Genomic DNA, 25,977 nt, shown 5'->3' with positions numbered 1-25,977 from the left:
TATTATAAGCCACTTCGTTGAGCTATTGTTTGTCGTCAGGACGCTTCTGAAAAAATGCCACATAGCTCAGTGTGTTTTACCTGGTAAATAAAGAATAGTTTGGTTTTTGGCATGAAGAACAGGTTTTGTGATAAAGTTATACCTCGGTATACGACCGCTTTGGAATACTGTACGTCTAATTTGGTATACGTCGTTATTGACGAGCAAAAAATGTCTTGGGATACGACGTCTTGCTTGGGATACGACGCGCTTGCTAGAACTTGTATAGGTCGGGATGAGTCACCGCGTACCTGCATATGCCCCGTGCTCGACTGAAACAAAGCGCCGCTCCTCAATCTGCCTGTACAGTAGATCTCGTTCAGTGCCTCAACCAGGTCCAAGTCAAGAAAAAAGACAGAAAAGAGAAAGAGGAAAAAACTCCAGAATTTCAGCTTCCTGAAGTTTTAATGGAAGGGGGTGGGGCTGGGTGGGGAGGGGAGGGTGGGGAGGGGCTGGGTGGGGAGGGGCTGGGTGGGGAGGGTGGGCAGGGGCTGGGTGGGGAGGGTGGGGAGGGGCTGGGTGGGGAGGGTTGGGCTGGGTGGGGGGTGGGAGGGGTTCGGGCTGGGTGACGAGGGGCTGGTCACCCCGTGGTGCCCTATTAAAACTCAACGTTTAACCTACTCACGCCGGCTTGTGCCCGCCCTCACAGTCGGTCATATTTTCGGAATACACCACGCCGCCGTTGACCCTGGCCATTGACCGAGCAACCCAACGTTCCTACCAGCTCCCTCCGCAGGAATTTGTTTTCATTCGCGATTGAGTGCTGTTTTCGTTTGTTTATTTATTTATTTATTACATGGAGGCTCGCCCATACCAACTCACACGCGTTTCGTGGGGGGGGGGGGGCCCTACCAACTCACACGCGTTCCTTGGGGGGAGGGGGGATTTCTCTTTCGTCTGGACACTGCCCAAGGTAACACACACGGATTCACAGCTCCCTTCAAACATACATCTATATTATTTCTCCCATTTCTATTGCTGACTTTTTAAGAATACAGCGCACACATTAACCAATGTTTTATGACAGTTAATATACACCATGTAACACGCGTTTTCCCCTGAGTACTAACTGTTATATTTAATTTCCTTAACACAACAAAGTCCAGCCAATGCGTCTTTTTGCCCACAAACTTTCCTGTTGTGAGCAGGACTTCATGTCAATAACTATTATCACTTTGTTCATATTTATTTCACGCTTTCGCTCGCCGCTAAATTTTAAAACAAGATGTTTGTTGACAGTACATATATACTATGTTACACGCTTTTTTCCCCAGCATACTGACTCTTCTATTTCATTTATTTAAAACAATGAAGTACCGCCATTGTGTCTTTTGCCTCACAAACTTCCCTCTTGCGAGCAGGACTTAATGTCACTAACTATTATCAGTTTGTTTACATTTATTTTTAACTCGCTCGCCGCTATCTTTTTAATCAAGATGTTTGATTACAGCAGATATACACTATGTAACGCGATTTTTTCCCCTGCATACCAACTGCTCTATTTCATTTACTTAAGAAAACAAAGTACAGGCATTGTGTCTTTTGCCTCACAAACTTTCCTCTTGCGAGCAGGACTTTACGGCCGCCGCGAAATTTTTACACAAGATGTTTCATTACAGCAGATACACACTATCTAACACTTTTCTTTCCCGTGCATACCTACTGCTCCATTTCATTCCCTTAACACAGGGGTCGGCAACCTGCGGCTCCGGAGCCGCATGCGGCTCTTTTGAACCTTGACCGCGGCTCCGGGGCGGATGCTAGCGAGGGGAGGAGGCGCACTGTGACACCTGCTCTGGCGTTGCCGCTGCTGACAGGTCGCCGCTCCGCTCCACACTGCCCGCCCGGTGACAGGCAATAACGTTGCCGTTGCTTTGTCACATGTTTGGAAGAAGTAAAAACCTTCCTGGGCAGCAAAGAGCTCACCTTTGCTGAGCTGGAACAGCCAGAGTGGCTGGAAAAATTACATTTTATGGTAGACATGACAGCACATCTAAACACGCTAAATACAACCCTTCAGGGGAAAGGAGGCACAGCCCTGCACATGCTGGAGGAGGTTTTGGCATTCGAGCGCAAGTTGACAGTGTTTGTCAAAGATTTACAGAGAGGTACACTGTCTCACTTTCCCTCTTTGAGAGAGTTCAAACAAAGTCATGATACGATAAATTTGGAATATTTCAAGTCTGCAATCACCACAATGCAAAGTTCGTTTGGGAAACGATTCTGTGAGTTCAGAGAGGAAAAAACGACATTATCCTTCCCTGTCACTCCCCTGGCGATCGATCCATCCCTATTGAATATGACTGCATTTGCAGGTGTAAGTCAACCTGATCTTGAGATGAAACTGGCCGATATAGCCGACAAAGATATATGGGTGTCCAAGTTCAAATGCTTGACCGCTACTCTTGAGGATGTTGCCCGTCAGAAGGCCATTCTGGCTCAGAATCATAAATGGAGTGATGTTGAAAACCTTCCCAAACAGGACAAACTTGTATTCGAAACATGGAATGCCATCCCCAACACTTATATAAACATGAAAAAGTATGCATTTGGAGTCCTGTCGATCTTCGGCTCCACATATGTATGTGAGCAGGTCTTCTCCAACATGAACTATATTAAAAACAAACATCGATCACGCCTCACAGATGACAGCTTGCAAGCCTGTGTGAAAATGAAGGTGACGTCTTACAGCCCTGATGTGCAGACACTGTGCACTGAGGTTCAGGAGCAAAAATCCCATTAACCAGGTAATTTAGCTATTAATTTGCAAAAATATATTTTACATTGTTAAGTGAAAAAGTCCTTTTTTTATTCAGATTGACAGCTGACTGCACGATCCTGTATATAGCAATAAGGTAAGAAACAATATATACAGTGTTATATTTGTTTTAATAGTTGCAATCGTTTTGCGGCTCCCAGTTTATTTTTTCCTTCGGAAACGGGTCCAAGTGGCTCTTTATGTCTTAAAGGTTGCAGACCCCTGCCTTAACACAACAAAGTACAGCCATTTGCTGTATGTGTGTCCGTCCATGTGTTTGTGTGTCGGTAGTCTAGCAGTAAGCGCGATGTACCACGAACCCGCCGACCCCAGTTCCATTCCCCCTCACGCCCAACATCAATGACGATTCTCTGAAATGGTCGTGAGCCTCCCCTAGGTCGCCTCAGCTTCAAATGATAACCTCCTGTACGTTGTCGATGACTATGCCAAAATTGAGAGTGAGCGACTTCTTTACATTCAACTGAATCAAAAACGCCTGTGTGTTAAACAGTATGCTCATCTCAAGGACACTACCAATGCTGACGGAGATGCAAACGCTCAGAATGTGGGGAGATTAGTTATTTTGCCTTCATCCTTCACAGGTGGACCGATATACATGCATGAGAAGACTCAGGATGCGATGACGTACATCAGGCAATATGGCAGGCCCCATCTCTTTATCACCTTCACTTGCAATCCTAAATTGAAGGATATCCAGGTTGAGCTTTATCCAAACCAAAAGCCAACAGACAGACATGACATCATTGCAAGGGTGTTTAAACTCAAAGTTGATGAACTCATGAGGCTCATTACTATAAAGGAAGGCGGCGTCTTTGGGAAGACAAGATGTAACTTGCACACCTTTGGGTGTCAAAAACGTGGTCTTCCTCATGCTCACATTTTGCTATGGATGAGGGAAAAAATGTATGCAAGTGACATTGACACATTTGTAATGCGAGCAAGGACAGGGTGGGCGCTGCCTCCGCACCACTCACGTGGGGAGTCAGAAGTGAGACGGCATGTCGAAACAGCTCAGGTAAAAGAACATACCTGCACCATCTTCTGCACCATCTTCTGAAGACAACGACGATCCTTCTCCGGCGGTGGCGCCGGGAGTGCAAGATGTTACCGGCTCAGCAGGGCCGTCTGCGTTGGTGGGCGCCGAGGAGGGATGCCGACACGTGGCGGCCCAACTTGATTCACTGAGGGCTATTTTGACGGAGCTGTGCACCCTGGTGACGCCGACGACGAGTCCGGGGAGGCCAAGCTGGGAGCATCCGAGTGGGGCTTTGCCGACGCTTCCCGCCCTCTCCAACACGTGGCACGAAGACGCCATCTTGGGCGTGGTCGGGGACGAACGGCGGGAAGCCGCCATCTTGCTGCCTCCACTGCGGGAAGCCGCCATTTTGGGCGTGGTCAGGGACGAACGGCGGGGAGCCGCCATTTTGACCACGTTGCAGAGTGACGCCATCTTGTCGCTGCCGCGTGGATCACCATCGGCGGAAGACGGCAGCGTGGGGACCCGCAGCCATCGTCTAACGACTGTGAAAGAGTTCTCCATTGGCGGAGATTGGAGCGCATTCGCCTGCCGTTTTCAAGCGGCTGTTCGATCCGCCAAATGGACGGATGCGGAAGCCTTGGAGGTCTTGCCAATGCTCCTTGACGACGAGTCCGTCAGGTTCTTCCGCTCCATCAAGGCCACGAAGAAGACGACGCTAAAGGGGGTGTTTGAAGAAATGGTGGAGGCATATGAGCCCCCGGACGATGCACATCGCAGGTTCGTGCAGCGGCAACGGGCACCTGAAGAATCGCCGGTGGCATTCCGGGGCGCTGTGATGGAACTCGCTATGGCCGCTTATCCGGACACGGAGCCCGACTTGCTGGAGCCCCTGATATTGGGTCAAATGTTGGAGTTATCCAGGGATTTGGGCATCCCCATGCCCATGTGCGGCCACAATAAGTTGACGTCCCGGACCAAGGACGAAATTTTTCTTCTAAATTATTGGCCGAGGTGTGTGCTGCACTGGGGACCAAGAAGGTTCGGACGTCTCCCTACCACCCGCAAACGGATGGGATGGTGGAACGGCTTAATCGGACCCTGTCGGCCATGCTCTGTCACACGGTTAACAAAAAGCAGGCTGATTGGGATTTGCATGTCCCTGGGGTGCTCTCCGCATACCGGATGACGCCTCATGCGTCGACGGGGTACTCACCTTTTTTTTTAATGTACGGCCGCGAGAATGTGCCGCCAGTGGACGTGCAGCTGGGTACGGGGGCGAAGGGTCCTGTTAAGCCTCTCCCGGAGTATGTTCGGGATGCTGTTCATCGCGTGGTAGAGGCGCGGGAGGGGGCCCGATTGGCTACGGCCAAGACCCAGGCCCAGAACGAACATTGCGCTCGGCGCTCGAATGGTGAATCCCCCTGGTGAGTGGGGGACATAGCCTGGCTGCACTGCCCGCAGGTGCGGGTGGGGACCTCCCCTAAGTTGCACAAACCATGGCAGGGGCCGGATGGCTGCTTGCGTTGTGGCCGAAACGTCGTGAGAATTGTTTTATTATGTTTTATTTTTATTATTTTATTACTTCCCTTCTACGTGACTTTACCGAAAGAACCAAGAAGAGGGGCCGGTTGTGCTTATTGAGGTTCCTAGTCCGCAGTCCGCACGTGTTTGTTTCGGATCGCGGCGCTGGTACGTCCATACATCTCGATTGAAACCCTACGTGGCCCCGCGGACGGATGCGTCATCTCCTAATGTTGCCTTGCTGGTGTCTGTTGCATCCGACGCGCCACTGACTTTGCCTGTTCAACCTGCAAGCGCACCTGTCATGCCTTCTACAGACGGACCGGCCGTGACCCAGGCGGACACAGTGAATCCTGCTCCGGGTGGGCCTACCACGGCAACGGGGACATTTGACCCCGCTGCCCTTCCAACCCCGCCGCGGACGCATTTGCAGGAGACCCCGGCGACGGGTCTCTCTGGGGAAAGGGGCGCTGGAATTGATGGGCCTCCAACAGCGGCGGGTGGTCCCGATCCCACCGCTCCTAAACTCTGTCGCGGTCGCGGTCTGTGCAGGGGCCGCCCCCCGTTCGGGACGGGCCGGCGACCCGCACGCGCTCTAAGTCCCTTTCCTTTCGTTAATTGTTGTTGTTATCATCTCTGTTTGTCTTGTGATGCCTGATTGTTGTGTTGTTGCTCGCATTATTTTGTTCTGTTGCAGCCGGGGACGGCTGGGTTTTTCATCAGGGGGGGGGGGGGGGTAATGTAATGCGAGCAAGGACAGGGTGGGCGCTGCCTCCGCACCACTCACGCGGGGTGAGTGGGGGCGGAGTCAGGGTCACGTAAAGGAGGAGGAGTCAGGGTCACGTGAGGAGGAGGATATAGGGTGAGAGCCGGAAGGGGATCGGGAGTCGAGAGAGAGTGGAAAGAGGAGAAGCCACGCGGGGTGCTGGCGGAGGAGTGGCACCATTTGCCACATGGTTGGAGTCACGGCACCGTCGGCCAGCGGTGTACGTGGAGCAGCGGAGTGGCTGCAGAGTGTGCGGAAGCACACGGAGCAGCGGAGTGGCTGAAGAGTGTGCGGAGTCACACGGAGCAGCGGGGTGGCTGCAGAGTGTGCGGGGCACACGGGCAGCGGTGTGGCTGCAGAAAGAGCGGAGGACTCGAACGGCGTGCGAGGCACGCAAGGGAAGAGGTGCGGGTCCAACCGGGGACACCGCGGGGTGCGAGACAAGAACCCAATAAAGGACAGACGGAGACCTACATCGCCTAAGAGTCCTTTATTACACATTTATCAGTGCTGAGCTACCTGACCCCCATCAAGACTCTGCCCTATTTTATGTGGTCTGCAAGCAAATGGTCCATGGCCCATGTGGGGAGTTTAATCCAAATTCGCCATGTATGTGTAGAGGTGTAATTGTGTATGGGCGCGGATGGTTAACAAACACAAGGGGCGTGGTTAGGGCCGTACACAGAGGAGGTGCTCGCACCGACGTCCGCACCTGCATCCCCCACGGGCCCCTCCCGGGGGCCGAGTACTATAAAAGGTGGTGAGCCGGAGGGCTCGAGGTCGAGTATCAGCTTAAACCAGCGAAGACTGAAGACCAGCTAGAATAGGCCCCGGAGCTCCCCTGGCTCGCTGTCCTTGTCAGGGCCGACCAGGGCAAGCCGGTGGCGTGGCCCCGAGAGCCCAGACTGACGAGCCAGTCTGGAGACTCAGGGTGCCGGGATCCCAGCTTGACCAGGGCTGGGATAGGTAGCCTCCCCTAGCTCCGTAGTGGAGGACTTGGGCTTAGGTTAGCGGGGTTAGATGTTGTGTCTCCCTGTTAGCCGGGTAAGGGAACGATAACCCCTTAAGTACTGTGTGTACCCGTTACTGTGCACAAGTTGGTGTTAATAAATAAGTGTGCCTCCGACCCAGTCGTCAAGCCTCCTGAATACTTACTACATATGCAAGACCGTAAGGGAACCAAGAAGTATCCACGAAACTTCTTGAAAGACACTCAGTCACGGCATGATGGCTATCCTCTACATCGTCACACAAATACTGAGGATGGTGGATTTGAAACAACGCTCAGACCTGGAACTGACTCTGAAATCAAGGTTGACAACCAGTGGATCGTTCCCTACTGCCTTCTTCTGTGCAAGATCTTCGAGGCCCACATTAACGTGGAATTCTGCAATTCTGTGAAAGCCATCAAATATGTGTGCAAATAGATCAACAAAGGCTCTTGCATAACTGTCTTTGCCTTACAAAAAATTAACCCGTAAAAACAAAGTTTTTCACTATAAATCCTTTATATGCGTGGCATCGGTTTTATTTTATTATTCATTTCTGTTTATCTTGAGTAAGAGTTTCATTTTTATCACATTGGTATTTTAAATTAAATATAAGGAAAGTCGTATATAAGGATTATAAGGTTTTCAGCTTGTGTATGATTGTTTATATTGTACATTTTTGTTGTTTTCTTGAATAATTTTCTGTGTTTAGGAAAAAGATATGATTGTGTTAGTGAAAAAATTTTTTTCCTAAAAAGTGGAAAATTTTGAAAAAAAATTTTCACGAAAATAAATTGTCACGCACAACGAGTCTGTGTGCAAAATGTCAGCTCGATTGGATCACTGGAAGTGGTTTAAAAAACGACCGAAAGATTTGCACGGTCGTAAGCGCGCAAGCAAGCAAGTGAATTTATATAAAGGATTTTTTTTTTCCTAAAAAGTGGAAAATTTTTGAAAAAAAATTTCACGAAAATAAATTGTGATCAAATTGAGACTACAATCATTGCAGACAATTCTAAAGGTGAATACGTCTTTCTCCCTCGCATACATATAATCCCAAACGACAGTCTTTGAATTTAGGAGGCTTCAATTCCCCATCCACCTCAGCTTTGCAATATCCATTAACAAGGCACAAGGACAATCTTTAACAGTGGTGTCACTGATTTTGTGAACTCTGTGCTTTTCTCATGGCCAACTTTATGTTGGATGCTCTCGTGTAGACAATGACAAATATTAACAAAATTTTGGACCAGCAGGCAAGAACATAAACATTGCTTACAAAGAGGCTCTTTGATAGGGGGGTGCGGCTCAGCAATAAGTGTCAGTTTCATTATTTTGGAGAGGCCCTATTTTGTGTTTCATTACTTTGGAAAGGCTCTTGTTTTGGTTGCGGGCACGACCCCCCTCCCACATGTGCTGCTTTACCCCATGCCTGCTGGTAGGCAGTTTGGCTGTCGGCAGGTGCTCTCTGAGCCACGCCCACAACTCGCTGCCCTGTGCGGCCTTCACATCGCTTCCTTCCCGGGTCTCCTACCTGCACCCGCGCCTACCGGCTACCATTTCAGTGGCCTGGCTGCCGGCGACTGTTCGTCACGGCGCTCATGCAGCGCGGCTTCCTCACCGTCCCACATCTCATCGCTCCATCCCCAAGTCTCCTGCCTGCCTCCATGCCTGCCAAGTGTCCTGTCGGCAGTCTGGCTGCCAGCGGTTGTTTGCGGCACCGCCCGCGTGCTGCTCTTATTTCGCCTCGGCCACTACCTGCCTTCCCTCCCTTCTCCCCATTTACCCCATGCATGTATTACAAATGTAATAAAGCACTTCCACGATGACTGTTGACTTGTGTCTTTTATTAACAACGACTGCACAGCTCCGCTCTCTCTCTCCGGATGGCTTCCCTCTCTCTCTGTTGCCGTAACGCACGCACTCCCCCTTCCACCGTCGCGGCGCGTCTCTCTCTCTCTCCACGCTCGCCGCTGGCGCGCTGGGAGGAGAGAAGGCTTCACTGGCAGAGGCCGCCACGTGGCCGGTGGCGAGCAGAGGTAGGCGATGATGCAGTCCGGACTCCAGGCTCCGCACACCGACCAAGAGTCCTCTCACTGCCTCTCCTTATATTGCTCTCGGCTCCGCCTCTAGCCACGCCCCTCGTGGAACCTTCTAGATGTTTCCCGTACATACCCACGAGCTCGGGCCGCTACCTTTGGCCAAGATGGAACCCTTCCTTCTGATTGGATATAAGTTACCCAGCAGTGACTATGCAAACACCCCTCGTCGTCCCTTAGATGGCGCTCTCTCATTACACAAATTATAGACCGTCTGTGCTTCCTCAAGCGCCTTACTACAGTACTATTAAAACATCAGTAATAAAGACTACAGTACAAATACTTTAGTCTTTTTATACGATTAAACAATTACGTATGACTCATAGCATTCAATACAAGACAAAGGCATATCATACAAGTTAAGTATGACCTTCACCTTCGATTACAGTGCGTTGATTCTCAAAGGTGCATTAACAATTGTTTGCATTTTCCATCTTCCTTGGTTCTTTCCTTAACATGACGTACATAGAAAACTAATCTTTAAAAACTGAGAAAAGTTAAAATGTGTGTGTGTAAGTCGATGTGTGTGTGTCAGTCGCTATGTGTGTGCATGTGTAAGTCGATGTGTGTTTGAGTCGATGTGTGTGTGAGTCCAAGTGTGTGTGTGTTAGTCGATATATGTGTGTGTAAGTCGATGTGTGTTTGAGTCGATGTGTGTGTGAGTCCAAGTGTGTGTGTGTTAGTCGATATATGTGTGTGTAAGTTGATGTGTGTGTGTGAGTCGATGTGTGTTTGAGTCCATATGTGTGCGTGTGTAAGTCGATGTGTTTGTGTGTGTGGGTTGATGTCTGTGTGTGTCTAAGTCGATGTGTTTGTGTGTTTTTCGCCCGGTGACGTCACCGCCACTAAGTGGCGAATGGTGGTTGTTGCTAGTTGCTCATAAAAAGTGTTTTTTTCGTTAGCTCGCATAATTGTGAATGTGTTGCAAACCGACCTCCACCCGACACAGTCAAATTAGAAAGCGTTGTCACGTTGTGAACAAAGCGTGCCAATTAGTTCCGAAGTCAGCAGATTTATCAGTCTGTTTTAGAGGTATGGGTCGCCACTGTGGCGAGATGTTAACTACCTCGCTTGGTATATAGGTGATCATGGGTTTGATCCCGACCCAGACTCCTGTATATTTGGAGTTTGTGTGTGTCTCTCCCTCTCTATCTTCCATCGTGGTCACGTGGATGTTTCTCCAGCTCAGATTTTTCCCTCCGAAAATCTGAAACGCGCGTTTAGAGTGTTTGGCTGCTCTAAATTTCTACGCGAAAAGCCACTTCTTTGAGATATAATTTGTGATAGCCAGGTCGCTTCTGAAAAATAACTGTATAGCTCAGTGGGGCCTTACCTGATAAATATCGGTGACTCACCTCTTGGTGATAAATCCCCATGAAGCTAAATAATGACCCTTCTTAACCCATTAATGCTTAACTAGAATCACAACAGCATGACATCTCCAGCTTTATAACAAGCACAATACACCTCAATATAATTAAGCCTATTTTCACCAGCCACTTACAATAGATTCACCTCATTCCAATAATCTAACCTGCCAATCACAAACAATTCAATTATTTTTTATTAAAATGAATCACGTGCATGGCTGTCCTGATGATTTGGCTCACAATCAGTATTTAAACTGCAGGAGGAGGGATCCGATTAGCTACAAAGCGCTTTGTCACAGATGTCCAGTAAGGCATGAGGTCAGCAAGGTACAGCCACAAACCATACAAAAAGAAAACAAAAATAACAAGAGGAGTGTAAAATACAGAAAAGGTAAGAAAATATTATATAAGTACAAATTGCAAAACTACGTAAATTCCTACCGATGTTTCAACACTAAATGCAAGCTTTGGGCAAGATAACACAACAAGAAGGAAGATGGGGGGCGATGATAAGGTGATTAATGTGACATCTGGCGACAGCCTGGCAAGAGCTGAAGAGACGCACGGGAGGTCTCGGATAATTAGCAGAGTGATATAAGAGTGTGTGCATGAGCGGAGAGGGAGTTGTTGCCGGGGACAAGAGTGAAGACATCTCGCCACTGCTGCTCCAGCCATCAATGGGACCTCAACCCTCACGCATCGCCGGGCGGGTGTTGGCTGATCCCCCCGCCCGGGACAGACGGGTGAGCGGCTCTGAGGGAGCGTAGGTGAGGGCAGCAGTGGAGATGTAGAGTTGCTGTGTGTGGAGTCACTGAGAGCAGAGCTGCCGAGTGCAGGATAAGTGAGGTGCAAAGTAGATACGAGTGGGGAGAAATTATACATAAGTGTCCACACAGATAGTTATAGGAGTGCCTACAACTGGTGCAAGAATCGGTGAATAAAGTGTAAGCAGGTGACTTGTTACAACGTGTCGGTGTGAGTAAATTTTGAACACACTACACATGGGTAAGAATACAATTTAGATGTGAGAGTTGAGCTTTTGCTAACAGCTAATAATGCTGGAATGTAATCTCTAGCGAAACGTCGTGTCAAATTGTCAACATTCTACAAAACAGCCTGTTCTCTTATAACACGTGTTTTCATAATGCGAATTGGATATAACACGATTAATGTATTAGGGAACACATTTTTTAATCATGCGGATGCAAATTGGATATAACGCAATTGAGTGAACAGAACTACGTCGCACGAGTAGGAATACGCAGTTGTAAAGCTACCTTGGTGTAGCATCACATAAGATGGGTTGCTGCTGGATGCTTTTAGATGCTACCCACGCACCTCAGCCTTTGTTCAGCCTACGCACGCATCTCACGTGTTATTACGGACTGTGCTTTACCCCTATACTATATATTATTTACTATAACGCGATTTTTCCATAATGCAGTGTTCTTCAGGAACGCAACTACCCCCGCGTTATAGAGCAACAGACTGTATCCTGATTTTCTCAAAAAACACATAAGTCAATTGGCATATTAGCCCTCGTGACAATTTGATTAGATTGGCTCTTTCACGTGCTGGAGGGTTAAAGTTCATTAATGACATGTTACTCCACAATTTAACTCAAGATAAACTAATTATGCATCACAAAAGTTATGCTTGGGTCAAAGCTACCTCCATACTTTGCCTTTTGGAGCAAAACTGAGTCTGTACATCACGGGTAGCTGTGACTAAACTGTTACATTTGTAATGAGACGACTTCCGAGACAACTTGTAGAGGGTTTCTTATTTATTTCTCCATATTTTAAGGACAGGGTCACGGAATAACATAAACGCTGAGTTACTTCTAGCTGAGCCACCCATGCAGCCACATCGGCGTTGTACACTATATAGCTGACTGACAATATAGCGACGACGACGATGAAGACTGAATAGCCGGCTGGCTATGCAGCGATGACAACGACGAAGAGATGGCAGCGATGACAGCTACGACATCCAGGACCCGAACCCCCACGACAGCCCTGAACCCCCTTATATCCCTCCAGCGTGGCCAAACCCCGCCCTTGGCCACGCCCCACTTCCGGAACTCTCTTGCTGGGTCCAGGAGCTTCCAGATCGATCCTCTCCTTGACCCTTGACTCAGTTATGCCCCCCTTGTAGTTGCTTATATGTGTGCTGTTCTATAACGCACCCATACCCGTAATTAGCTCCCATGGTCAGCAGATTGCACCCTGTCACTACACATTGAAGCATTTGGTGCGGAGAACAGGCCCTATGTGTACTATGTGCACTCTGTACCTCACCATAACACACTCGAGAATGACGAACTTCACTATTAAGACGAACATGGTTTACGCTGCACGGCGAACATTGAGGCGCTAGATGGCGCCGAAGTTTTAGCGTCCCTGACTGGCTATTGTCTAAATCACGACGTTAATGGGGTATTATAGTGTAAAGGTAATAATAATACCCCATTAACACTACTTAGGCTGCCTTTGTTCTCAAAACTTATATAAACGCTTGCTGGTAACAGCTTCTCTTCACAAGGGAGCAGACATCATGCTGCTCGCAGCAGAAATCGCAGCTGTCGCGATGTTCACCTGAAGGCGGGTGCTTGTCGTTGCGTTCGAAACGTCGTGATTTATTTTATTTTACTTCTACCTACGTGACTTTACCGAAAGAACCAAAGAGTATGGATTCCTGCAGTCACGAAAGCTTCAAATTAAGATTGGCTATAGTCTCTTTCATGTAATGCATAGAGTATAATAGGCAAGGAGATATATCTTAATATATCAATAATATACACTTATTATGCACGCCGATGGTTGTACAGTATAGATGCGCAATGCATTACTGAGCATTCTCTGTGCCCAAGTGGATTGGAGCCATTTCCTGTTCACCTTGGGGTGCGACAGGGATATTCTTTGCCTCATACACTATTTTACATAGTTTTTTACCACGTGATTTGAGAATCTTTCCATGGCTGTACTGGAGGATTACGATCTGATACAAATACAATGGGAGGCTAATCTATGCCCGGATGTGGTCGAGGGATGGTTGCCTTTCGGTCAACCATGTTATCGATGCTGTTGAACTGGTTGTAATTGCTGTTCACTCTGAGAAAGAGTTATAAACTCTACCGTTGAACCTGGAAGGTGACACTATGAGATTGGGCCTTACCATCAGCTCCACCAAAACAAAGCACCTGCCTGCATATTTATTGTCATCAAATACTCCACCCCTCACCTCCCCACGAATGGTGAAACAGTTGTGGAGACAATGTCCAGTGCCATTTTGGCAGCAGAGTTCTCATTCTGAATCAGTCGAACAGAATTATAAAAAAAAAATATTGGCTGCGTCACGCTGTGTGGAAGCTACCTGGTCTGTCACTCCATTTGCAGCTTCGAGTCTTCTCAGCCAGAGGTATGTTTGCAAAATGTGGACCACTGTAAAGATCGTCTTGGCTGGTTTGAAACTAGACTGGACATGGCCCACATCTTTAGCTCCTATTCCAGGTGAGGCAGCATTGGCTGGGTAACCTATAGACCCAGCCATTGCATGCCCAAGCAGCTTCTATTTGGCCGGATAGAGACGGGTGCAAATGGACGCAGCACAGACTGAGCAAAGATGGGCGGATGTGATGAAGGAGGTTGTAGCGCTGGGTTGACTTGCCGATGACTGTTACCAGCAGTGTCAATATCGGCCTATTTGGTAGAGACTCGTGAAGGTCACTTTTGGCCTGTTCCAGACAGCAAAGCAATACTCACAACTAGTGGAGCTGCGGGCAGCTAAAACATAGCAAGTTGGTGCGGTGGGGAGCATAGGTGGTGCATCTGCTCGTCCTCTCAGTACATTAGGAATGGAACACTCTTTTAATTATCTCATCGTGCAGCAAGGGAGTGTGGTTTTGTGAAAGTCCTTATATGCTGTGCAGTACATTAATGCACGTGTGTACACCAGCATGTGATGACTGAGTTGGGCCTGTGGGTGGCTGGCAGGATTATTGATTAACCGGACTTGTATACCAGTCACGTGGTTAATGGCGACTCGGTTGAGGATTGCTGTGTGTGACAAACGTGCTGTTGCATTTTACAGAATTACCACAATAAATGTTTTTCCCTCGATTTGGAGCACCTGCCCACATCCTTCATTTCGAGTGTGCAACATTATGGCACCTGGGTCTGTTCTGTGATCTCCAGCCAGCAGCGAGCCATCCACATTTCACATGGCCTCAAATTACACCTAGCGTGGCACATGACCACCATTTAATTGTGAATGGCGGCTGTTGTTGTATATGTGTCTGTGTGATGTGTGTGTGCTGTGTATGTTCTCTCTGTTATTCACACCAAGTACTCACGTGACGCGCAACTCAGATCCAGAATCGTCATAGAGTCACGATGATCGTCATCTAAATACAGCGCTGGGTAGAGAGCCCCAGTGAACGTGTGCTCAACCGAGTGTAGCAGTTCCATTGTGCGCGCATCATAAAAGGACAGGAGCCCTGCCTCCCAGTGCAGGTGAACCCCAACTCTCTGGGGAGGATCCCTGACTAGCAATGAGGTCACTAACCCATCATGGACCACTGAGCAGGTGTGTTCATGTTTACACAAAACCCAGGATGAGTCGTTCTTACCCAAGCTAGAAACTCCGATCCCCTTCCGTGGTATTGTCCCATACGCGACTCCAATCTCAAAGTAATCTAAGCCTTCCACATTCACCTCCCAGTAGTGCTGACCCGACGAGAAGCTCTCGGAGCACAGGGCTTGGGCATACGAATCAAAGCGGTGTGGGTGTTTAGGGCGACGCTGCGAGACGGGGGTGAGGGTCACCGTCCTGAGATCCGACGAAATCTGGAGGTCATTGTGGGCTGAGTTTGGGTCCAGAGTTGGTGAGCGTCCATCTGTAGTAACGATAACAATGCGTTTATAATAATAGCAGTACGAGTATAACAAGAGCGTTTATGTATTTAAAAAAAAATGGTTTTCTGTTGTAATAAAGCACTTTCATATCTATAAATATTAGTACATAACTACCAGTAAGATAATGTGTACTTGTACAGGATGTCTTTATTCAACGCGCTAGCAGTAGATGCATTCCTGAAAAGTTCGACATTTAGCGAAAAAAGTGTGAAGTAATAATAAAATATTCATAAATTAATGTAATAACGATAACATTTGGCAATATACGATGGACTACTACGCTCACCATGCAGTGAGAGGGCGAGACAAACAACTCAGGGCACACCGCCATTGCGTTACTGTTTCATTCTGCCTACTGGATCACCTCTACCACTCAGCCGCGCAGCTCAACAAAATAGTTCGTCGTTGACCGCTCAGAAACCGCGTTATAATGGTGCGCATTCCACATTACCACAATGCACTTTCTGCGTTATAATGGAACATGTTCCGCCTTATAACGGAGCACGTTCCGCGTTATAATGGTGCACTTTCCGCGTTAAAATGGCGCGTGTTCTGCTTCATAACGGAGTGTGTTCCGTGCTATAATGGAGCGCGTTCCGCGTTGACTGTTGGGGCAAATGCTGTTGGCAAGAACCTATGAAGGCCGCCACGGCACAAGAGGGGGGTGGGTGGCCAGTACCATGCCTGGACGCCTTTTCTCTCGAGTGGCAATGTTTACTACACACCACATCAGGTGCTCACATGAGGCTGAGTTCACCTAGGGGAGACCTAGCACCAGTTCAGATCATCATCCCTGGTGTTGGTGGCCGTGATCGGGTATCTAACTTAGGTAACCAGGTTCGTAAAGCAGCGCGCTAACCGCTATACCACCACTCTCCACACACATTCACACACATGTGGCAAGAGCTGGTGTTACTCACACATAAACGCCAGCAGTTTCACGACGACTCCCTCCAGAGCACTGATCGCGGCAATGTCTTCTGGGCTGGGAGATGAGGTCGGAGCTCCCTTGGAGCCCTCTGTCCTGTGAGACCAGAACCAGCAAACGGCACCACCAGTGACACACAGCATCATCACACACAGTGTCTCACACAGCACCATCACACACAGCCAGTGTCTCACACAGCACCATCACTCACAGTGTCTCACACAGCACCATCACACACAGACAGTGTCTCACTCAGCACCATCACTCAGTGTCTCACTCAGCACCATCACACACAGCCAGTGTCTCACTCAGCACCATCACACACAGCCAGTGTCTCACACAGCACCATCACACACAGCCAGTGTCTCACTCAGCACCATCACACACAGCCAGCGTCTTACACAGCATCCATCACACACAGCCTGTACCTTCTGTGGCATCACTTGCTCTCATTATAATTGCACTGTTTCACGTGTTTAGTTTAAGGACTCTTTACTCGATCTCTGCAACATTTGACCCTCCGTGTAACACATCAAATCAACTCCGATTCAAACACAGAATCATCATCGCACTTGCAGTGTCCCATGCAGCATCATCACATTGCCAAGCTGATGCGTGTACAACTACAATATCCTACCATGTCCATCCAGTGCTCGTCAAGCTGCATTGGCTTCTGGTTGCCAAATTAATACGTTACACACAAAGTGCTTGCCACAAATGAACGACAACACCTTGCTGATCTCGTCAAAGAGCATCAACCATCACGCAAACTTCGCTCATCCTCGCAGCAGCGGCGGCTTTAGGCTCGCCATCGAACAAAGAAAGTCACCGCATCGTGTGGCGCTTTCAGATGCGCTTCTGCAGCCGTCTGAAATGCTCTTCCTTCTGATTTTAGGAAGCCACTGCAGCTATGCACTTTGAAATTTAGACTGAAAACTAATTTCTTGAGAACTGTTTTTTGTGTTTAGTTTGTTGGCCTTCCCCCACACCTTCCTATTGACATGGTTGGCTACGTACGATGCGAAAGGATCTCATCACGTTGACATTCCTCTGATGTACGTCACACACAGCCATTGTCCCCGAAAACAGCTTCACCTCGTGTGTGCAGCCTCGTGATCTAGTGAGTCAATACCTGCTTTTCTCCAGGTGAATCTGCAGGAGTCAGATACAGGGCAGCGTCAGTCAGGTATTCCTCAGTCACGTTCAACACGCGACAATCGATAGCTGTGGTGGGATTGGCTGCGCTCAGCCATCAATGCAAGGCCGGTTTCTGATAAGTGCTGAGGCCCGAAGCTATTGCCAGGTCAAGAGGGTCCCGTCGAGGAATGCCTGTAAATTGTTGTCATATAACCGATTGAAAGAGTAAACAAAAATTTTATATCTCCTTAAACTTTTTCCAACCGATTATAACGCGGAATCGCACGCCGCTCTAACGAAGTTTTTTTTCTGGCATCTTTGCGTGCATAAGAGTCATCTCGCTCACTCGCCATGTCTCTCGCTGTCACACATAGCAAGTTTATATCAATGCTGTATAAACACAACCACGTTTCAAAAGAAGCACATAAAACAGTGTACAGGCGTATCTCACAGTACGCGCGACATGCGTTCATGAAAAACTGTTCGTAAATCGAATCGCGCTGCATGAATCCCATTTCACATAGACATACATGGTATAGGGAGAGGTTGCGTTACCGAAGACATGTTAAGTATCAGATCATTATTTTAGCCCTCAATTTATAAAATACGTATAAATGTAATACTTAATACTATTATTTATTAGGAGTTTAACAACAAATAATCATTCAGATTCAGGGCTTCCTGAACGCTTCCGTGGGGTACTCCTGCTGCTGCTGCTCGTGGAGGAGCTTTGGGCTATTTATAGTAACTTTTTTGTTTTTCCTCGAGCACATGAACTGTGAAACGTGTTGCGTAAGCGCGATGACATAGATCCCTCAAAGACCAATCACAGAGCTGGGGTGGGGAGCGGTGTGTTACAGTGGTGAGATATTAACTCCCTCGCCTGGTACACAGGATGTCGTAGGTTCGGTCCCGACCCTGACGCCTGCTGTATATTTGGAGTTTGCATGTTCTCCCCGTTTTCGTGTGGATTTTTCTCCGGATTCTCCTGTTTTTCCATCCACATTTAGAATCAACGTGCGTTCATATTTGTCTGCTCTAAATTGCCACATGATAAGCCACTTTTTGTGGCTATCATTTGTGGCCAGGTCGCTATTGAAAAGGGCCTAGATAGCTCAGTGAGCCTTACCTGGTGAAGTAATAATGTTTACAGCACCAGAAAACAACATTGCACACTTGCCCTGGTGCCGTGGTAGCTCACCTTGAGGAATGCGAGCGAGTCCATTTCCTCCTCCAGAGCCTCCAGGCACGTGGCCGCTGCCTGGAGCTCGCGGACCTCGCGCTCGTAATGAGCGATGTTCTTGTCAATCTGGGAGAGTAGCCGGCAGCCCTTCGTGTCCACACGATCCAGAGCCGTCCTCTCATCCTCATCCAGCGTCGCCCTCATGAGGGCGAAATTGCCTGAGATGCGAGCCTTGGTTTGGGCAATGGACTCCTGCAAGGACACGCGGTGTGTTTCATGAATTCCTATTCAGGGCTCCATCGCTAGGTTGGTGGTGTAGTGGTTAGCAAACTGCATCCCCCTTGCAAATTAGACTACGGTGAGTCCTCACTTGCATGCTTGTGTGTATGTTGACGCGTTGTCACTATAATACCACGGTTCTTCCACAAGGGAACACTTTTTCGCACAACGCAGAAAGTGGAATGTGCCCCCGTTAGAATGCAGAACGCGCCCCGTTATAACGCGGTTTCTGAGCGGTCGACCACGACTGCGTGGCTGATCAGTAGATTGATACAGTACGCGGAATCATGCAGTAATGCAGTAGCGGCGTATCCTCCGCTGTTTGTCACGCCATCTCAATGTATGGTGTGCGTAGTAGGACATCGCATCTCGCCAAACTTGATCGCCACTACATTATTTATGGGGAAGTTGTTTTTACTTAACGTGGCTATTTTCAGGAATTCCTCAACTACTGCATCTAGCTTGCTGAACAAATCTGATTATTTTTGGACGGTTTTTGTCTACTCGCCACAACGCAAGTCTAACACGTGACAGACTACACACTATGACGTGAGTCTATCACGTGACGGACTACTCACTATGACGTGAGTCTAACACGTGACAGACTACTCACTACCACGTGAGTCTAACACGTGACAGACTACTCACTATGATGTGAGTCTATCACGTGACGGACTACATTTCTGAGCTTAGGGCCCCAGTCCAACCCTGTGGTACCTGCACGTCCTTGCGAGCGGCTTCATTCCGTCCAAGTGACGCCTCCGCCTTCTTCCTCTTCTTATCCACCGCTCGCGTCTCCCCTCTGACTCGCTCCTGTGAGAGGCCGAGACGTCACCAGAGGAAGACTTAAATCCACACCTCCTTTTCGTCACCACCCCACACCTCCTCGTCACCACCCACACCTCGTAACCACCCCACACCTCCTCCTCGTCACCACCCCACACCTCGTCACCACCCCACACCTCGTAACCACTCACACCTCCTTCTCGTCACCACCCCACACCTCGTCACCACTCCACACCTCGTCACCACTCCACACCTCCTCCTCGTTACAACTCCACACCTCCTCATTACGTCCCCTCCTCCTCATCACCACTACCGCTGTAATTCTCCTGAGCTAACGGTCAAAATGACTACATGGCCACACTGTAATTCTACTGAACCGATGGTCTTATGTGATGGGTTTTCTCATCACTTAAAAAGTTTAATTGTTGTTATGACTGGTGGCACATCTCGCCATGGTGGTAAGATGTTATCTCCCTCGCCTGGTATGCAGGAGGTCATGGGTCCGATCCTGACCCTGATGCAGTCACGTGGGGTCAGGGGAGGCAGGGGAGGCAGAGCCTCACCTGGCATACTCCAATGGAAATAGCGGTTAAGAAAAGTAACAAAAAATTATAATAATAAAATAAATATTAAGATTGTTCCACTGATCTGTTTTATAAATGTAATTTCTGTACGATTCCAATAATTTTTATAGTCAAAATCGCCAAATTTGCGGAGCTCCGCTACAAAAACAGGAAGAGACGAGAGGTGAGGCAGTGACGAGCTCAGCCTCCCCTCTGATTGCGCAACCCCTCAGACACTGGATGGAGCGCGGGCAATAAGCGCGTGCCTGTTACTATCTCTCAGTATGTCACCAATGTAATGTTTATAGATCCCTTCATTACATGTCCTCGCCTTCCATAGTCCAGGTAACTTATTTCACGTATGTCTATAAATATATTTAGGCTCGCTGGTCTCGTCATGAAACTGCAATAAAAAAGCACCAGGGGAGGCAGCTATCACGTCTGCCTCAATAAGGAGGGCGTGTCTTAACCAGTGCCTCCCCAGCCATTGACCTCACCGCACGTCACTGCCCTGATGCCTGTAGATTTGGAGCTTGCATATTCTCCCCGTAGCCGCGTGTATGTTTCTCCATGTCCTACAGTTTTCCCTCCACATTTAGAAACAACACGCGTTTAGAGCATTTGGTTGCTACTATACATGTTCACGTTATAAGCCACTTCGTTGAGCTATCATTTGTGGCCAGGTCGCTTCTGAAAAATAGCTATATAGCTCAGTGGAGTTCGCTGCTCGGCTCTGGGCCAATCATACGGCCCAGGGTATTGGGGGGCGGGGCCCAGTATGGGGGCGTATGTGAAGGTCCGCCGCTCACCTCGGGCCCCATCGGATGCGAGGTGAGCAGGGGCGGAACCTAAAGGCGGAGCCAGCAAGGCGCTATGCGGAGGCCGGATCTGGAAGGTTCGGTGAAGGGCGTGGTGAGAGGGAGGAGACAGGGTCACGTGGTGAAAGGGCTATAGGTGGGATCCCGGAAGGGCTCCGGGTCAGTTGGTGGAGTCACGAAGCTGGACCACGTTGGGTGGCCGGAGGGGATCCGCGCCATCAGCCACGTGGCTGGAGGAGCTTCGAGCACACCGTCGGCCAGCGGTGTGCGGGAGCGGGGGAGCGGTGCGATTGACGGGAGAGCGCGTGCGGGGCGTGCGCGAGGAGCAGCTGGTCCGTTGTCGGGACCAGCGGAGTGCGAGCGTCAATGGAAATAAAGAGTGACGGAGATCAAGCAGTGTGTGGGCGAAGTCTTTTATTACACTAGTAAAATAAAACACTGTAGTTTAGTGTATTTTATTAATATTTCACGCTTTTATTTAACTCACTCCGTCTGTTGTATCCTCAAAAATGAAATATTGTAACTAAATTTGTACCCACTTCCCAATGTGCTATCGACTGCAAACTTGAAATACCTGTCATACTGATGACAATACTATATTCTATCATAAAAAATCCAAAACATATATTTTTACATTTTACACGCTTTTATTTAACTTACTCTGTGTGTTGTATCCTAAAGTCTTGTAACTCAATTTCAACCGTATTCCCAATGTCGTATCGACTGCAAACTTGGTATAGGTGTGTCATACGGATGACAATACTATATTCTATCATTAAACATTTAAAATATTTTTTTTAAACAATCTTTTTTACGGCTCTAATTGTCCACGTTAACAGCTCTAATTGTCGACGCTCAACTCACGTTGCCTGTAAATCACCACGGTCCCTTATGTCACGGCAAGCCTCTAGGAGCCACGCCGAGGGGCGGGGGGTGTGGAGGAGGGGAGGGGCGATGGGGGAAGGGGGCAGGGGGAGGGGCAGCTCGGACAGTACATTTCATTAAAGCGTGTTTTTTTTTAAGTACTTTTAAATATTGTATTGAGAATCAGCTCGTGTTGAGGTATCAACGGTGTTTGCACCAGAGTAACTCCAGCTAACACGACAAAGGACTCACCTTCCGTATCTTATGCTCATCCTCCAACGTCTTGACAACGTGCTTTGAACGTTTACAGGTGACAGTGCAGGTTTTGCAGACCAGGCACACTTCCTTCTTGCAGTAGAATTCGAACTCCTCCTCATGCTTCTTGCATCTTCGCTGCTCCGAGCTCACGACGGGAGGCATCTGCTTCGTCAACTTGCGAGTCTCCGCGTGGGGCTTTAGGGGCATCACAGAAGATGGCTTCTCACGTTTCGGGCAGTTCTTCACTGCAGGAGCCTTGGGGTCATCGAGGGCATTGCGCTCGGCAGTGAAGGCCACTTCATCTCCAACTCTGAGCTTGCCCGCCAGGTTGGTGAGCTCCACGTTCCTCTTACGTTGCGGTCGCTCAGAGAGAACTCCTGGACACTGTGGGCAGCTGAAGCGGCTGCCTTGCTTCCAGCAGTCTTCCAGACACTCGGGACAGGACGAGTGTCCACAGTCCAGTATGAAGGGGCAGTCAAACGTGGCCAGGCAGATGGGGCAGCTCAGCTCACGGGCGACAGTCGCAGTGGGTTGCGCTCGCCACGATTCGAGACAGTCGGGGAATGGGGACGCTGCGGAAAGGGGCCGGGGTGAGGTCAGTAGAACTACAGATATTTATATCTCTCACGAGATACACACCCTCGCATTTGCACGGCTGGCAAACTGAGTTTACTGGAGGGTAAAATATACTGTAGATAGGTCACAAGACACGCCCCTTGAATGGTACTCCAATGTGGCCATCCGTACCTGTGAATGTAAAAAACAAACCCATGTAACCAGGAGAACTCGTTATTTGCCCCACAGACTGGTGTCGCTGGCTACGGTGGGGCCTCTCGTGTGGCCACAGCAAAGCTGAGGTGGTAAAAACATTGCCATTCATAAATAAATACTGTCGTGATGTTAATCGAGCAGCTGCGTTTTGGCCTCATGCTTTGGAATTTTAAAATAGTTATCAATTAATTTGACGTTCTTTGCCTGATGCTCTCTGCTCTTCATGGATGAATCAGTAACTTTTTAATGGAATTCAAGAGTGATTTGTGATCGCTGGCTATTGAGGCAGATTCCATCTCCTCAGCAGGGCCGGATCATGGTCCCGTTAGGCCCCTGGGCACATGACTTTTGGAGCCCCCCCCCCCCCCCGCTTTCTTATATTGGTGTCTTTCTTGCCTTACTTCTCGCAAAATCATCCACTAGGTCGTCAAAATCTCGCTGTCTGACAAGGTCTGACTCTATTGACATCAGTGACAATGAGCTCAGACGTGTTTGGCAACATGCTCCTCCGCAGCTCATTTTTTATTCTGCCTAAAAGGGAAAATGTCCGCTCACCCTTGCAGTTTGTCACTGGGAAAGTTAGAAAAATCCGAAGTGCCACGAAAAACATTGGGGAACACTGACTGCAGATTAAGTGCCTGCAACGTTTCATGCAATTTAGTTGGGAACTTCACACCCTCAGTGTCAGACATGAAAGACTTGACATCACTGTTAGGCACCTGATCTGACATAAACAGAACTCCAACGAGACTGGTCAAATGCTTGTAAGCGTCCAAGCGATGTTCAAGGCATGCCACAAGCTTATCAATGACCACATAAATGTTTCTATTTTGAACGTTTTCCTCCCCTCAAGTGTCACACCTGGCTCTGAGCTCTCATCTGCAAATGTTTTGCGTTTTATTTTTCGCTGAAGATCGTGCTTAGATGACTGACATACACCTGTCACATTTAAGGCTGCCCTTTCAAATGCCTCAAACTGGTCTCACTGTCCCACCACAAAATCCCTCAACGAAGAAAAAAGCTGTGCTGCTAGAGAGGTCAATGTCACTTTTGTGTAGGTGCATGCTTGTAGCGTGGAACCGGTCAAGTATGACGTCCCAGAAATGTGCCATGAACACCATATGTAAGGTGTCCAATTTAGCACATAGTCCAGCGGCCTCAATTCGAGTATCTCTTTTCTCATTATCATCATTGCACACACCACCGAATGCCTCTCTGACGTGGGTGTAATTTCTCCACAGTGCCTTGGTTGACTCTGCCCGAGCACTCCACCGAGTACTGGACAACGATTTTAAAGCCAGTCTGATGTCTGTCTTCCGAAAGACTTTCCCCCCTCTGTGTGTGGATGAAGAGCAAAGCGTGTACAGTGACTGCAACATGTTAAAAAAACTCGTCAGCCTTTGGGCTACTGCCGTCTAAGGTGTTAACACCAACTAAGCTAAGGGAATGCACTGCGCAAGGCACTGACTCTATCAGAGGGGTTTTTTTTGTTTCAGGTGGGCCTGCAGCCCATTGAATTTTCCTGACATGTTGCTTGCATTGTCATGTGACTGACCTCTACGGTTTGAGAGGTCCAACCCAAGGCCCTCCACCATCAAAGTCACACAGTCTGCTAAACTTTTACCAGTGTGGCTCTCGATTGGCTCAAGGCCCGGGAATCGCTCCACCACATTCCCGCTGCTGTTAACGAACCGGAATATGAACGTCAATTGATCCACACGTGACAGGTCTGGGGTGGAGTCAGCAATTATTGAAAAATATTTGGCATCCCGAGTCTCATCTGCTATTGTTTGGCGAGTTTTCCTTTTTCGCCAAACTTGCCATAATATGACGCCCTTCTAACTGTCCTGTTGTGCAAAATGAACTGACTTGTTGGTGAATATTGTATCATGTCACAGCATATTGTAGCTTGCCAACCAGTGGCTCAGTTGTACAGAAGCACTGCACTCTCCAAGAGGCTCTCGTTTCAAGCATGTGCTGTGTGTACCAAGGGGCCCCCAGGCGTTGCGCTCGATGTATGGACCGAGGGGCTTGGAGGCCCGAGTGGTCAACTCACGCTTTAAGCACCGATGGGCCTCACATTGTAAGCGCTGCGGGGCCCAGGGGCCCTAGTGGTCAGCTCACGCTTTAAGCCCCAGGAGCCTAGGGGCCCTAGCGGTCTGTTCAGTCTTTAAACGCCAAGGGGCATGGGAGCACTCACACTGTAAGCGCCGAGGGGTCTGGGGGCCCTAGTGGTGAGCTCACATGTTAAGCACCCAGGGGCCTCGTGGTCAGCTTGCGCTGTGCGCACTGAGGGCCCCTCTACCGGTCTGAATCCTTATGAATCCTTGCAGTCACGAAAGCTTCAAATCTGGGGGAGCCAATCGGACAAAAGTGCTCCACGATGACGAAAGCTGCACCTCATGTGTCGGTCAATCAGTTTCAAAGACAAGGTATTTGTGCACATTATCAGAGTTATGTCTTTTGTTTGTATTATGACTGCAGGTATTGCGGTCTATGCAAACATGACTCCTTGTAAAAAGGTGTCAGTTTTGTTGCCAGATAGAAGGGTAAAAAAACAATTATCAAGGTATTTGTAGTGGAGCGAGCGGGAGAGTTGCGACGGAGTTAGGTGGTGATGCTCCTGCTGTTATGGAGTGACTCATGCTGCCAGCTATGGCTGCAAAATTTGGTCGTACATGTTATATAGATCATTATTGTTAAATTTCAATCACAGTTCCTATGATCACTGTTAAATTGCTTTTATCGCTTTATTTTGGTGATTTCGAAAACGTTTTGGTTTAGCCATGTTTGTTTGTTGTAGTACAGAGTTAGCCTGATAACTTTAATCTAAATTGTCTTATGGCTGTTATTGTTTGACTTGCATCCCACTGGGATTTTTGCACACAGTGTTGCAATGCGGTGCTTTTTCTGCAAGACTTTGCTGTTTTTT

The 25,977-nt window shown here is 48.5% G+C and overlaps 1 protein-coding gene across 1 annotated transcript; it reads right to left on the bottom strand.

The window, feature by feature from the left end:
* Positions 1-18,194: 18,194 nt before the first annotated feature.
* Positions 18,195-23,108, bottom strand: LOC144735477 (E3 ubiquitin-protein ligase TRIM7-like). The gene is made up of 4 exons (XM_078617877.1): positions 22,269-23,108; positions 19,703-19,798; positions 18,725-18,958; positions 18,195-18,299 (listed from the first exon to the last, which is right to left on the bottom strand). Exons 1-4 carry the CDS (start codon positions 22,479-22,481, stop codon positions 18,195-18,197), a joined length of 648 nt encoding a protein of 215 aa, XP_078474003.1. The 5' UTR covers positions 22,482-23,108.
* Between the last annotated feature and the right edge of the window lie 2,869 nt (positions 23,109-25,977).

This window comes from Lampetra planeri, chromosome 55, assembly GCF_965212315.1.
Source record: "Lampetra planeri chromosome 55, kcLamPlan1.2.h2, whole genome shotgun sequence".
In the NCBI taxonomy this organism is placed as follows: domain Eukaryota; kingdom Metazoa; phylum Chordata; class Hyperoartia; order Petromyzontiformes; family Petromyzontidae; genus Lampetra; species Lampetra planeri.
Note: the sequence above shows the minus strand (reverse complement) of the source record. Positions and strands in the feature narration are given on the sequence as shown.

Coding starts and splice junctions, on each gene's coding strand:
- LOC144735477 (XM_078617877.1), bottom strand. CDS start 22,481: ATGCCCCTAAAGCCCCACGCGGAGACTCGCAAGTTGACGAAGCAGATG. Junction 19,799..22,268: donor ATGAGCATAAGATACGGAAG/GTGAGTCCTTTG, acceptor GGCCTCTCACAG/GAGCGAGTCAGAGGGGAGAC. Junction 18,959..19,702: donor CCGCTCGCAAGGACGTGCAG/GTACCACAGGGT, acceptor GTGTCCTTGCAG/GAGTCCATTGCCCAAACCAA.